Below are 13,688 nucleotides of genomic sequence, written 5' to 3'. Positions count from 1 at the left end.
TTTTTTTTTTTTTTTTTTTTTGGGTAAATCGGTGATTCTGGAAATTTTTGTTATAATTCTGTCAGGAACAAAAGAATGAGTACAGGCAGCTTCAAGGAGGATCATGATTTCGGTATTAAAAAACTTTCTTTTCTTTTTTTTTGTTTTTTTGCTTCTAATTCATTCCAGGGTTGGGTCATTATTAGTATGATATAACAGTAAATATGGTTTTTGGATTATTATATTGCAGAAAAGAGGAAAGCTGAAGCTTTAAGGATCAGAGACAAGTACCCTGACCGTGTCCCGGTAAATAAATAAAAAAAAACTTGTTTCAAGCTTTGTTCTGTATTGTGTTCTGTTTCCTAGTTTTGTTGAATTTTTAGGAGCATACCCAATTTGTAATTTGAGAAACTCTTGTGTGGAATCCAGAGGCCTGATTGATTTCAAATCTTACAAATACAATAACCACTTTGATAGATGTTTCTTGTTTCCTTTGAAGGATTTTAGACTCTCTTAGTGAAGATCTTTTAACTCTGTGGTTCAAGAACTTGAGAGTTTCAGAAATAAGATGTTTTTATTTTTCTTATAGGTGATTGTTGAGAAGGCAGAGAAAAGTGACATAGCAAACATCGACAAGAAGAAGTATGAATGATGATCCTGCTTAGTTTTTAATATATATGTACATTCTATGGAAATCAGATTCTTAAACATTGGAGTTTTTTGCTTTGCTTATTCATATGGTTTGGATATGTATATTTTGCAGATACCTCGTCCCAGCGGATCTAACGGTTGGCCAGTTTGTGTATGTGATTCGTAAAAGAATCCAGCTTAGTTCAGAGAAAGCTATCTTCATCTTTGTTGATAATGTTCTTCCTCCAACCGGTAACGACTCCTCTTTACATCCACCACCATGTTTTACTCTTTAATTAATCACCATTACATAAAAAAACACGTCTTTCTTTGGAATTTGGTAATCTCGATTGCAGGAGCAATGATGTCAACCATCTACGAAGACAAGAAAGAAGAGGACGGCTTCTTGTATGTTACTTACAGTGGGGAAAACACTTTTGGATCTTCATGAATTTGATTGAAACAAAACAAAAACTCTCAGGGCTTTATTATGATTCCTATCGTCCGACTTTAACGTGATGTGTTCTTTGCTTATTTTAAGTTTTTAATGGAATGTAAATTCTTAATTTATCTTCTTTCTTGGTCTTGAAACTGTTTTAGCTGCGGATATGATGAACAAACTAAACTAATCGGTATTTGCAACCAAAAGTGTTTCGTTTCGGTTTTACAATTTTAAGTTTGTAGAGAGTTTTTGACCCGACAAATGCGGGGCAAGCCCCACGGGAGCTTGTTGGGCTTAATCTAGACACAGTAAAGAACAGTTGTGGGCCGGCCGACGTAAGCAGTAAAAGACAAATAACATGGGGAAACGCCACGTGGTAAAGTGAGCGGTAATGGCGGCTTGGGGTTGCGGTTAGGGCACGACCTTCACGAACAACATAAAAACAGAGGCGGTGATGGTCCACGCACACTTGTCTGCTGTTTCTCTTTGGTCCCACACGTTCTTCACCTTCCACCATTTTATTTCTTCCATTAAATCATAAATGTAATGTATTCTCTCCCATGTCACGTCAACTACTAATTTAGTATAGTATGTCTCTCTACTCTATTATTTTTCTCACAAATATTTGACTACAAACAAAAAGTACCAAAAATATCTATATTTTGGGTACGCTTCGCGAAGATTGTTTAACCAAAACTCAGCACCAGGTGTTGTTGTTTAATGTGTGAGTAAGATACTAAGATCTAGTGTCAAAACTTTTCAGATATTTTTTCACCAATGAACTACAAGATTTTAGGGCGCTTAATCTGTGAGACGACTTAGACAAGGGGCTTTTATCTATGTATATCCACTACTATAGTTTTGCATGTTTTTTGAACTTAATAACATTCAATCAAATTCTGTTTTTTTTTCCCCTTATTGAAACAGTCAACCATATTAGATAATACAAAATTTGTTATTGACTTTTGAAGGTTTAGCAGACACTACCAGTGTCCACTTGTTGAAATTATCAAACTATGTCTCCCTGGTGATTAGAAGCCTGGAAACTATTACTTTATTATGCATAAAATATAATTAAAATCGCGATAAGTCATCGCAATTATGCAACGAAATAACTCGCTTGTTGTAACGTCATTGTGTTCACGTATATATCAACAAGTATCATGTGGGAAAAGATTTATCTATTTATATATCTCAAAGTGATAATTACATCTAACAACAGAACTAATCACAGACAAGACCGTTGCTTACTTATTAGTTATTATCAACTATATATAGATAAGATAATATTTATACTTATATATCCTTTGTTTGAAATAACGTGTTAGTTCATGATTAAGTTAATCATATATGTAAATAAATGCTACAAAAGAACGGAAGCATTGAAAAGATCTTCTGCTTTTACTGCACACTCCCTGAATATAATTTCAATCAGCAATCGATTTGTATATAACCTAATTTATTCGAAACACCCCGTCCATGTTACAGAACATTAATGAGATATATAAAAGAAAAAAAAATGTAATTTGAACCTGTCAGAAATGTAATTTGAACCTGTCAGAAATGTAATCCGTTTTGAAGAATGTTTGGTCGAAAAGTCTGCTTACTTTTTGTTATCGCCATTAGAAATATCGATTGTTACGCGAATGTTATGCTTCCCGAGAAACACACACACATGTAAATAAGAAAATATGAGGAGACAAAGTTAGAAAGGTAGCGTAAAAACATGCAAAGTGTTTAAAGGCCTCAACGTAGAGACAAAGAGGTAAGAGATTTAAAACCTCTTCTTGGGATAAACAAAGAAGCATATGCATCAAAAACCCTAATTCTCCCTTTTGCTCGTTTCGATGACTAGCTAGATTTTCGCTCCATTATAATTATTACATTTTATTTTAAAAAGATATACATAAAATCAGTAAGGGGCTAAATCGGGCCGGGCTAAATCTGAAGATTGCTATAACTACGAGAGAGAAGACACAAGTTTGGTCTTTTCTCCTTCGTTAGGTTTCTCTGGTTTTGGGTCGGTGGATTCCGCAGAGACAGCAGAGGGGGCCACACAACACCATATCTGACCTTCACTACTCTATTCTTCTTCTCAGCCATACATTTGCATGTTCTCTCCTTCTCCTCTACCATCAACGAATCGTTCTCTCTCCATCTATATCTGCATTTATTACACAATCTCCCCTGCCTTACGCATTTATAACAATCACGATACCTTTAAACCGCCATATCTATCTGACCATCTCTCCCTATATATATCTACATATCTGTCTCGGCTATAATTCAACTCTTTGATCGATACTACTCGTATGGATATGCTGAGGAGTGCTTGCTTCTATTTCCTATTAATAGTTTCTGTCATCCTTTCTCGGTCTCCTATATGCGATTGTCGCCATCTTGGACACATACAGAAGAAGCTTAGCGTGAATCGTGATCATTTAACTAAGGTAAGCCCCTTTTTGCTTTGTGATGTTGTTTACTTAAAAGTCTCGATCGGTTATTATGAATGATGTTATATTTTATTATTGTAAATCCACATGCTTATAAACATAGGAAATTAACACGAATAAATTTCTTGATCATTTATATATTAGGTTTTAAAAAGAAAAATCTGGTTCATCTGTATATATAAGGTTTCAAATTTTGATTTCTATGATATAGAAGATTTGGAATGCATAGCTTTTCTTTTCAAAATCAAATCTACTGTTCAAAATTTTGTAGGGAGGCTCCAACTACTTTAAATTATTCTGAATGTTATGCGTATAGCTAGAGTTAATAATTAAGACGTTCGGGAGTAATTAAACTATGGTAACATAAGGTAACTTGAATACTAACTGTTATTCCATGTCAACAGAACAATGAAGAGATTACAAAACTAGAAGCTCAATCAACAAACAAGACGAACAACTTATCGAGCCAAGCACATGCCGTAGTTAATCGTGGTGATATTAATGGTCAGACCAACATGAAGAAAACGAAGGACGTTCACAGAGTAAAACGAGCTTCCGACAAAATGGTGTCGTCTAAAAGAGGCTCAAGAACTTGGAAAATTCCTAAATACTCAAAGAAGCAGCCTAGATCAGATCAAGAACACCCTGGTTTCAATCTTGATTATATGCAGCCCACAACACACCCGCCGCACCATAATTAACGCTTAATGATCATGTAACGATAGAAACGAATTTCATATCGTGATTTATTATATATCATAACCTTGAGTCACGAAGCATTTCCACATTTTCAGATATATCATGATGTATGGTGAGAAACGTCCTACTTTTAAGCTTTACAATTAAAATACACATATGACTAAATTAGTAAAACAGTTATCATGTAATATTTGTTAATTAAATACTACTCCGTAAGGTTTCTTGATTTTCTTTTTCAAAAAAAAAAAAAAAAAGGTTTCTTGATTTTGTTAATATTTATTACACTTGCATGCATATATCATGATGTACTACTAAATCTACTCGTCTTTATATGCACATGCATGTGTGTGATCATTTCGTTGCGATTGTATGTATCTTTGTTGTTGTTCACAATATTGTGTTGTGTTCTCAATATTGTGGTTGGTTAAACATGTCGTTTTCTACTAATCATTAAAAATAAATAAGGTTAGTCTGTTAATTTACCATATACTAATTAATAGGCAGAACTATATCGCGACTTTTACATGTATAGTCTGTTTAAGTCGAGCCGAACTATGTGTACATCAGTTCAGTATATAAGTATTAATAATATATACATACATGGTATTGAACTTGGTGGACCTTAAAAAGTAGTGTAATACATAAGCCATTCTAAATCCGATTAAAGAATAGTATTAGTCCCACTAGTCAAATGGCTTATTAAATTTATATTTTGTATATATAGACGAGTCCGCGTGCAAAGTCACTGTTAACGATGTACAAGAAAGACGAAGATCCCGCGTTTGGTTCCAATGCAATCACTCAGATGTCCCAAATCCACGTCTCCTCCCTCCTCTTAAGTTTCAAAATTGACTTGTAAGTACTACATAACATACACATATACTAACAAAAATAATCATAAAAAAAAATGTTAATCTTACTCTCCCCGAAATTTCATATACTTTTTATTTTCCGTGACGTAATTTTTAATACAGTAATGAGTGTCACATTTTTTATGCATTGATAACACAATATAAGGTCCATCATAACATGTTACTAATATAAGGCCCATTAGATAGAATAATAATGGGTCATAAAAGCCCATAACAGGCCCTGCAACAAGAGAATGCTCCGCAATCTGGCTAACAAAACACTTTCCCGCCGGAAAAGTTGCTGCAATTTCCAATTTCTAAAACCTAAAAGCGGGGACAGACAGAGAGATAACTCTCTCATTGGGGAAGATTGAGATTTGAGAGATTCGTGAAAGAAGCACATGGAGGGAAATCAAGCTGGAACTTCTCTAGACTCGTTAATAGCTTCGTTCCATAAACGAATCGGCGAATTGCAGGAACTCGTCATCGCCCGGAACAGTGAGTCCCGAGTTCCCAAAACACTCAAAATCCGTTGTCCAATCTCTCCAATTTCATGACCTAATTTCAATTTTGATGCAGTGTATCCGGCTAGAAGCATCTCGGATTTATCGGCGATCGACACGGCGTTGAGCTCCATGGAGNAAGGTTTTAAAAAGAAAAATCTGGTTCATCTGTATATATAAGGTTTCAAATTTTGATTTCTATGATATAGAAGATTTGGAATGCATAGCTTTTCTTTTCAAAATCAAATCTACTGTTCAAAATTTTGTAGGGAGGCTCCAACTACTTTAAATTATTCTGAATGTTATGCGTATAGCTAGAGTTAATAATTAAGACGTTCGGGAGTAATTAAACTATGGTAACATAAGGTAACTTGAATACTAACTGTTATTCCATGTCAACAGAACAATGAAGAGATTACAAAACTAGAAGCTCAATCAACAAACAAGACGAACAACTTATCGAGCCAAGCACATGCCGTAGTTAATCGTGGTGATATTAATGGTCAGACCAACATGAAGAAAACGAAGGACGTTCACAGAGTAAAACGAGCTTCCGACAAAATGGTGTCGTCTAAAAGAGGCTCAAGAACTTGGAAAATTCCTAAATACTCAAAGAAGCAGCCTAGATCAGATCAAGAACACCCTGGTTTCAATCTTGATTATATGCAGCCCACAACACACCCGCCGCACCATAATTAACGCTTAATGATCATGTAACGATAGAAACGAATTTCATATCGTGATTTATTATATATCATAACCTTGAGTCACGAAGCATTTCCACATTTTCAGATATATCATGATGTATGGTGAGAAACGTCCTACTTTTAAGCTTTACAATTAAAATACACATATGACTAAATTAGTAAAACAGTTATCATGTAATATTTGTTAATTAAATACTACTCCGTAAGGTTTCTTGATTTTCTTTTTCAAAAAAAAAAAAAAAAAGGTTTCTTGATTTTGTTAATATTTATTACACTTGCATGCATATATCATGATGTACTACTATATCTACTCGTCTTTATATGCACATGCATGTGTGTGATCATTTCGTTGCGATTGTATGTATCTTTGTTGTTGTTCACAATATTGTGTTGTGTTCTCAATATTGTGGTTGGTTAAACATGTCGTTTTCTACTAATCATTAAAAATAAATAAGGTTAGTCTGTTAATTTACCATATACTAATTAATAGGCAGAACTATATCGCGACTTTTACATGTATAGTCTGTTTAAGTCGAGCCGAACTATGTGTACATCAGTTCAGTATATAAGTATTAATAATATATACATACATGGTATTGAACTTGGTGGACCTTAAAAAGTAGTGTAATACATAAGCCATTCTAAATCCGATTAAAGAATAGTATTAGTCCCACTAGTCAAATGGCTTATTAAATTTATATTTTGTATATATAGACGAGTCCGCGTGCAAAGTCACTGTTAACGATGTACAAGAAAGACGAAGATCCCGCGTTTGGTTCCAATGCAATCACTCAGATGTCCCAAATCCACGTCTCCTCCCTCCTCTTAAGTTTCAAAATTGACTTGTAAGTACTACATAACATACACATATACTAACAAAAATAATCATAAAAAAAAATGTTAATCTTACTCTCCCCGAAATTTCATATACTTTTTATTTTCCGTGACGTAATTTTTAATACAGTAATGAGTGTCACATTTTTTATGCATTGATAACACAATATAAGGTCCATCATAACATGTTACTAATATAAGGCCCATTAGATAGAATAATAATGGGTCATAAAAGCCCATAACAGGCCCTGCAACAAGAGAATGCTCCGCAATCTGGCTAACAAAACACTTTCCCGCCGGAAAAGTTGCTGCAATTTCCAATTTCTAAAACCTAAAAGCGGGGACAGACAGAGAGATAACTCTCTCATTGGGGAAGATTGAGATTTGAGAGATTCGTGAAAGAAGCACATGGAGGGAAATCAAGCTGGAACTTCTCTAGACTCGTTAATAGCTTCGTTCCATAAACGAATCGGCGAATTGCAGGAACTCGTCATCGCCCGGAACAGTGAGTCCCGAGTTCCCAAAACACTCAAAATCCGTTGTCCAATCTCTCCAATTTCATGACCTAATTTCAATTTTGATGCAGTGTATCCGGCTAGAAGCATCTCGGATTTATCGGCGATCGACACGGCGTTGAGCTCCATGGAGCTTCAGGTTCAGTCGATCAAAGACCGGTTGCGTGAAGAAACAGAAGCTATTCCAAAAGCCAAGGTACTTGTTGTTTGAAATTTCAGATTCTAGAAACGGTCATTTGAAATTTTGCGTAATTAGGGTTTTGGAATCTTGATTTTGTTCTTAAATTTGAGAATTCGTGTTGTTTGTAGAAACTTATCGAGGCATCACTGAAACAACAAGAGAAATTGCAGAAGATGTCTATTTGTGCACCTTCTCATTTGCCTGATAAGGCTACAATGTTGAATTCAGATTTAAATAGATGGTATATATATACACATTTACTCACCTTTTCTTAAACCATGTCTTGGTATATATAGTCCTCAAAAGTTTGACTAAGGTTAGTGTGTTTTTTTTTTTAATTCTAGTTTGCTCCAAGAAAATGCCAAGCAGTACGAGCAAAATCATGCACTCAGCTCTTTGAAATCTGATGAGGAAGCAGTTGTTTTACCCAAGGTAGTACTAGTACTTGCATTTTCTCCAAAGAGACTTTATGGCCTTTAAGACTCAATGGCTATGAATGATCAACTGTAGCTACTGTTGTATTCTGTTATCTCTGTGTATGGACTTTGGGTTAATCTTTGGTTTTTGTTTCCAGGAGAAGAAGGGTCGCGGGTCTCCTCCGGTTTGGTACATAACTGTTGAGGAGCTCAATTCCCTCTCATCGTATGTACAGTTTTACTTTTTATTTTCCTGTTTATGTGAAATGCATATCGCCGCTATAATGACATTTTTTCTCAAAATAGATACATGAGAGGGAGACTCACCCTTGAGAAAGTGAACGCGGCCATCAATGACATGGCTTCATATGCTGAAGCAAATGCCCATCTTATTGCAGCCCCGAAACAGAAGGTATAACACATATATTTATGCTCTATTCTGGGCTTGTGGATTTGACTTATATGCTAAAATTGCACTGACTGTGTTGTTTGTTATATTGCAAAGCTGGCGGAGAACCTCTGGGAGAAAGCACTGGTAAGCTAATACTGTATAACTTACTCTGTCTAGATGATAGTATCTGTTCACTAGCGAAAACGTTGTTCCAATCTTTGAATGGCAACGAAGGTCTAAGAAAGATTATGTTCAAAACTCTTATATGCAGAAACTGCGAGATATTGTAACAGCGCAAGCAGTAAAGGGCAAACATTTCTTTCTTGAAACTGACATGAAGGGACCAAGTTTGAAACTGGACAACACAGGAAAAGCAATACTAACTGTAAGTACCTAATATACGTTTCCTTCATTTCAAATACAAATAAGATGTTTATGCATCTTTCAACTCTTCACCAGGATTAGACAACGGTGGAAACACATAACCATTGTCATCTTTCGATGTCTTTCTAACAGGTTCTTCGTCACCTTGGTCGTATTAGTGAGACTCGCATTGGTCAAAACCGCGTCATCATTCTAATGAAGCCTCATTAGAAACTAGCTTGGCTCAAGTTTGTTCATTTTGACAAGCGTAAAAGAGGTAATCAATCTCTTGCTTTTTCTCGGAAGCCTCCTGCTACTATAGAAGAAGGTCTTCTGGTTCTTTAAACACCACCATTTAGCCTAATCTTAAGACTGTTCCGCCTAACAGGCCCAGCAAGAACGGCCTAGAATCAACTATGTTGACGTCTGAAATTTTTTATAAATATGATGGACAAGATGTTTTAAGCAATTTATCATAGTTTGCACTAAAGTAGAAAAACTCGATTTCCGTTATTTGTCAAAATATTATAAAAGCAATTTCTCTCTAAGCAATCTGGTTCAAGTTCCAGTGCACAATTGGCCTGTCCCATTCAAACCTACAAAGTAGCAAAACTCGGTTTCCGTTTTTATTTAGTGAGATTTTTTTTATTTACCTGCACATTGTTTACTTCTATTAGCTAGTTTCTAATTGTTTAATATATTCAAAACCTTTAGCATCATCGCAAGTGTGACAGTGTGTGGCTGTCAATATTTACTAAACAAAAAAAAAATAGATCAAACAAGTTCGAAGAAAGAAACCTCGACAATATATTTATTTGGTATAAAATCGTAAATACTATTAATTAACTATCAATATTTCATCCCTTCATCTTTCTTTTTTTTGGGTTGAAATTTAGAATTGTAAACTATCGATATGAACCTCGTAAATTTGGCAATAATTTTTCCCAAAAGAACAAGAAAACAAATCTGATAACCAAGCAAGATCCCTACATTGTTATTATTGATATATCCTATCATAATGTCACGATTCACGAAATAGAAAACAAGAGGAACTATACTAAGAAATGGGAAGAAGAAGAAGAAGTGGTCCAGAAAACACAGACTAGTATTATTTGCCTGAGAAACAATCACAATTTCACGTCTATCCATAATGTCTGTCCCAATCTCTTTGTCTTCTTCTTTCATATAAACCAAATTAACCAGATTTTTATTCGTCTCTCCTTCGTGCAAAAACACAAAACACATTATGCATAAGACAAAATCACACACACACAACTACAACAACAATTTTATCGCATGCATCACATTTATTACCAACCAACTGATTACTGATATCAAATCATTCATAACATGTTTACTTTTGTTGTGTTGTGTGTGACCTAAAATTTTTATATATGCAAACAATCATAAATTCACTGCAGAAGACCACATTTAGACTTATAGAGTTCTCCATCACCATTTTTACTTCTTTTTTTCTCTTTTCAAACGTTATCATTTAACTCGGCTAAAGAAAAGATATGGTCGGTCTTATGCATTCAATGTCAACAAATCTTTTAATCCTTTTAAGAATTTACTTCGCCGCTGTAAAATAATAAATTAAGGCCGCCTCAATCAATAGTACTACTACTGAAATTGCGATTTTTTTTTTAAATTGAAAAAAAAAGAACACGAATTAAAAAAAGGGGAAGCAATAAAACGGATTATACGAACCAAATGTTTGGTTTTACTAAAAAGTATTGAATATTAAATAACATAGAGTTCTACCATTACCCGGTACAGATCAGAGTCAGACAAAACCAGGACAGACATCTCTATTTTAATTCCCATACTTTCATTTTTCTTAAGAACCTAAGTTTCGATATTTAGATACTTGATTAATTATATAAAATAAGACTATAATAGTTACGTAATTACGTTACGTGTATTCATTCTACTTACCACTCCAACTGACCAACCCAACCAAACTTCACAAACGAACGTTACGAGTTAATAGAGGGGAGCTCGCTGCGGCGGCGTGTTCTTCCGTCGGTTTAAAAAATTCGCCGGAGCTTCCGTGTTAGTCGTGGAAACCACCTCCTCCGTGACTCTCCGGCAACTCGTCGACAAGCTGCTTCTTTTCTTCCTAACGATTTCAGTAGTAGCGGTGCAAGCGAGCGCCTGACACCAGAACATGTCTCCTACTCCTCCTGGTGCGTTACCACCTGACTCGGAAGACGTACGGGTCGACCCGGTCGGTTCGAGAGTGGAGCTGGGCGTCGTTGTCGTGACTTCGTCGGTTAAATCGAGAACGTTGCAGACGCGGAGAAAGCCTGAGAGTGCTCTTTGTCTCATTATGACGTCACTAATCTACAAAAGCAAACAAAACCATGTGTTTGTGTTTTCAGAGACAATTACGTGTAAATATACGATCGTACACGCGTGTTTAATTAAAAAGCAACAAAAACAAAAAATAAACAACAAAAACAGAAAGAAATTGAATTCTGTATTTTTGAAAGAATTTGAAAATTAGTAATGAGACAAAAATAAAAAAACGTTCCTTTTACATCTGAGACATTACGTGTAATCTTGAAATTGATCGACCCAGATGAATAAAATTGGTAAACAGAATTTGGAAAATTTAACAGAATTTGATATGAAAACGTAATTAAAAAGATGTTTCTTATTTTTACAGTAATTAGAACAAGAAACAAAAAAAAAACAGACCTTGCAGGAGAGAGAGCAGAAGAGGTAAGGAGACTGGAGACTCCGGTCACAGGTGATGCAAATGTTGCCGGAACCACGAAACTGCCGAGACTGAGGTCGTTCATTGATGAACACAACTTTCGAACTGTTCGTTATGTATGGCTTTTTTAATCAACAAGAAAAACAAAAAGAAAAAAGAAAGATAACGCGTATTAAATTAAAGCTGTCAAATAATCTAGGGCACAAGAACCCATGTAAAGAAAAATTGAACCTTTATAAATGTTTTACAATAAAGGATTAATAAGAGAAGATCATTAATTAAGGATGAAATAATTACAAAGAGTGAGGAGAGCAGACAGAGTTTAGTTTAATTATACCTGAATTGAAGAGCAATCCATTAGCTTCGAACCATCATCTACCCTCAAAACGTCTCTGTACACGTATCTTCTTATCTGCAGAAAAAGATTCCCAGAAACACACAAAGTTCATCTTTTTGTTCGTAAAGATGCAAATTTTGAAACCAAAAAACGGAAAAAAAAAGTTTGTTTTCCGAAAGAGAGAGACCTGAAGGAGACGATGAGAGGTGTGTGAAGAGAGACAGTGAGGACAGATGCTAAGACAACAGTCGATACATAAAATGTTCTTCTCGTTCTTCTTAACATCTTCATGATCCAAACAAGCGTTGAAAAACTTGTCTTTTAACAAAACCTCAAGCCATGCAGGGAATTCTCCAGATTGTATCTGCCAAAAAGAACCCAAAAACAACAATAAAGTTTAGATTTTTTTTTGACGAAACCCAGAAATGAAACAAAACCCATGTTTCCCAATTTCATGTTTTTCTTTTTTTTTGGGACTAAAAAAGGTAAAAAAATTCAGTAGACCCACCATGATGATGGCTCTCTTCTTCTAAACTGGGAAGTGCTTTTTTTCTTGGGGAAGAGATAAGAAGAGAGAGTAGAGGTCAAGGTCAGGCGATTTTGAGCTCTCAGTGGTGAAATTGACTGACCATTCCCAGAGAGAGAGAGAGAAGAAAGAAAGAAAGAAAGAGAGAGAGAGAGAGAGAGAGAGAGCGGCGCCTGGAGAGAGTGACCACTAGCTTAATTTTAAATCATGAGTCTTGTTCTCTTCTCTTCCTTAAGGATGATGTGTACGTGTAATCTCTTCGTTAATTAACGTGTTTTGTTTATTTTTTACTAAGTGATATTATCCATTAGAGAAGTGATTCACTTAGATAAGTTACTTACGTAAATATAGATAACGAAATTCGATTATGAGCGTAAATTTTAATCATTAGTTTGACTACTACCTTTTCAACGACGAAAGCAGAGTTTTAATATGCAGTTCAACTTGACAACAAGAGTGTTAAACATGTTTACTAGTAGTATATTACTATTATTAGAATTCAGCTTGTCCATAAACAGAACAACTGCTGTCATACAGATAGTTAAAAGTTTTACCTTTCGACAATGTTAAAACATATGAACTCTATATAATAATTAATAATTAAATTTCTTCAGAAGAAATAAATAAAGAAATCAAACTTTTCGTATGTGACACAGTCAATATTAAAATTTTTAAAGAGTTTTTAGTTTATCTCTATTATTATCTCTGCTAGACTTTTTTCTTATAAAAAAAACGTGAGTTGGGAAAATAATTTGATCTTAAATAATCAACAATTTCATCTTTGTTATCATCTCTTAATGATAAAAATAATTTGTGTGTTGATTATTTTTGTTACTTTTGTTTGTTAAAAGAAGGTCTCTCTGTTCTCTGGTTAACTGTGCAAAAGTGCTAAATGACAAGACTATTCCCAACAGTCTACTTTTTCAATCTCTCAGTGGCAATTTCGTAAAACACAACCTATACTAAAAACAAATTTCTCATTTCACTACTATTTTTGTTTTAGTCAAAACGTGAATAATATAAACCAAAAGTAAAACTAAGCTCGGTTTATGTAACTGGAAACATTATAGCATCCAAACAAAATTAAACTAAGCTCCATTTAGATATAATTCAGAATCATAATCATTATAGCTAAATAG

At 34.7% G+C, this 13,688-nt stretch overlaps 6 protein-coding genes across 7 annotated transcripts in view; 4 read left to right on the top strand and 2 right to left on the bottom strand.

Moving 5' to 3' along the window:
- Nucleotides 1-1,193, top strand: part of LOC104699834 (autophagy-related protein 8g-like) — a 1,961-nt gene extending 768 nt beyond the window's left edge. Inside the window, exons 2-6 of the mRNA XM_010415233.2 lie at nt 66-112; nt 230-285; nt 569-621; nt 743-861; nt 966-1,193. Coding sequence (XP_010413535.1) covers nt 76-112; nt 230-285; nt 569-621; nt 743-861; nt 966-1,060 — 360 coding nt within the window. The 5' untranslated portion in view covers nt 66-75 and the 3' untranslated portion in view covers nt 1,061-1,193. The remainder of the gene's footprint in view (nt 1-65; nt 113-229; nt 286-568; nt 622-742; nt 862-965) is intronic.
- LOC109125587 lies at nt 3,071-4,281 on the top strand. Its single transcript, XM_019227509.1, has 2 exons — nt 3,071-3,501; nt 3,909-4,281. Exons 1-2 carry the CDS (start codon nt 3,364-3,366, stop codon nt 4,203-4,205), a joined length of 435 nt encoding a protein of 144 aa, XP_019083054.1. The 5' UTR covers nt 3,071-3,363; the 3' UTR covers nt 4,206-4,281.
- On the top strand, nt 5,862-6,332 carry LOC104704178. Its single transcript, XM_019226959.1, has 2 exons — nt 5,862-5,876; nt 5,960-6,332. Exons 1-2 carry the CDS (start codon nt 5,862-5,864, stop codon nt 6,254-6,256), a joined length of 312 nt encoding a protein of 103 aa, XP_019082504.1. The 3' UTR covers nt 6,257-6,332.
- LOC104699833 (spindle and kinetochore-associated protein 1 homolog) lies at nt 7,411-9,512 on the top strand. Of its 2 annotated transcripts, XM_010415232.2 has the most exons (10): nt 7,411-7,603; nt 7,685-7,809; nt 7,923-8,035; nt 8,139-8,226; nt 8,369-8,436; nt 8,517-8,622; nt 8,716-8,745; nt 8,873-8,986; nt 9,118-9,241; nt 9,353-9,512. In XM_010415232.2, exons 1-9 carry the CDS (start codon nt 7,507-7,509, stop codon nt 9,193-9,195), a joined length of 819 nt encoding a protein of 272 aa, XP_010413534.1. In that variant the 5' UTR covers nt 7,411-7,506; the 3' UTR covers nt 9,196-9,241; nt 9,353-9,512. The 2 variants fall into 2 exon arrangements, with proteins under 2 accessions (XP_010413534.1, XP_010413533.1); XM_010415231.2 differs by having other exon boundaries at nt 9,118-9,512.
- LOC104699832 lies at nt 10,665-12,898 on the bottom strand. The gene is made up of 5 exons (XM_010415228.2): nt 12,532-12,898; nt 12,211-12,387; nt 12,024-12,098; nt 11,668-11,808; nt 10,665-11,310 (listed from the first exon to the last, which is right to left on the bottom strand). Exons 1-5 carry the CDS (start codon nt 12,532-12,534, stop codon nt 10,951-10,953), a joined length of 756 nt encoding a protein of 251 aa, XP_010413530.1. The 5' UTR covers nt 12,535-12,898; the 3' UTR covers nt 10,665-10,950.
- The window catches only part of LOC104704177, a 2,279-nt gene continuing 2,176 nt past the window's right edge, over nt 13,586-13,688 (bottom strand). The window contains exon 6 of the mRNA XM_010420306.2: nt 13,586-13,604. Within this exon, the coding sequence (XP_010418608.2) occupies nt 13,586-13,604 (19 nt within the window). The remainder of the gene's footprint in view (nt 13,605-13,688) is intronic.

Source organism: Camelina sativa, chromosome 7 (genome assembly GCF_000633955.1).
Source record: "Camelina sativa cultivar DH55 chromosome 7, Cs, whole genome shotgun sequence".
NCBI classification, from domain to species: domain Eukaryota; kingdom Viridiplantae; phylum Streptophyta; class Magnoliopsida; order Brassicales; family Brassicaceae; genus Camelina; species Camelina sativa.
Note: the sequence above shows the minus strand (reverse complement) of the source record. Positions and strands in the feature narration are given on the sequence as shown.

What these genes read in the sequence shown, in the direction of transcription:
- LOC109125587 (XM_019227509.1), top strand. Translation starts at nt 3,364, where the DNA reads ATGGATATGCTGAGGAGTGCTTGCTTCTATTTCCTATTAATAGTTTCT. An exon ending in ATCGTGATCATTTAACTAAG is followed by an intron (nt 3,502 to 3,908) that starts GTAAGCCCCTTT and finishes CCATGTCAACAG; the next exon opens with AACAATGAAGAGATTACAAA.
- LOC104699833 (XM_010415232.2), top strand. Translation starts at nt 7,507, where the DNA reads ATGGAGGGAAATCAAGCTGGAACTTCTCTAGACTCGTTAATAGCTTCG. An exon ending in ACTCGTCATCGCCCGGAACA is followed by an intron (nt 7,604 to 7,684) that starts GTGAGTCCCGAG and finishes ATTTTGATGCAG; the next exon opens with TGTATCCGGCTAGAAGCATC. An exon ending in TTGCAGCCCCGAAACAGAAG is followed by an intron (nt 8,623 to 8,715) that starts GTATAACACATA and finishes TATATTGCAAAG; the next exon opens with CTGGCGGAGAACCTCTGGGA.
- LOC104699832 (XM_010415228.2), bottom strand. An exon ending in CCTCTCATCGTCTCCTTCAG is followed by an intron (nt 12,099 to 12,210) that starts GTCTCTCTCTTT and finishes CTTTTTCTGCAG; the next exon opens with ATAAGAAGATACGTGTACAG. An exon ending in TCTGCTCTCTCTCCTGCAAG is followed by an intron (nt 11,311 to 11,667) that starts GTCTGTTTTTTT and finishes TTGCTTTTGTAG; the next exon opens with ATTAGTGACGTCATAATGAG.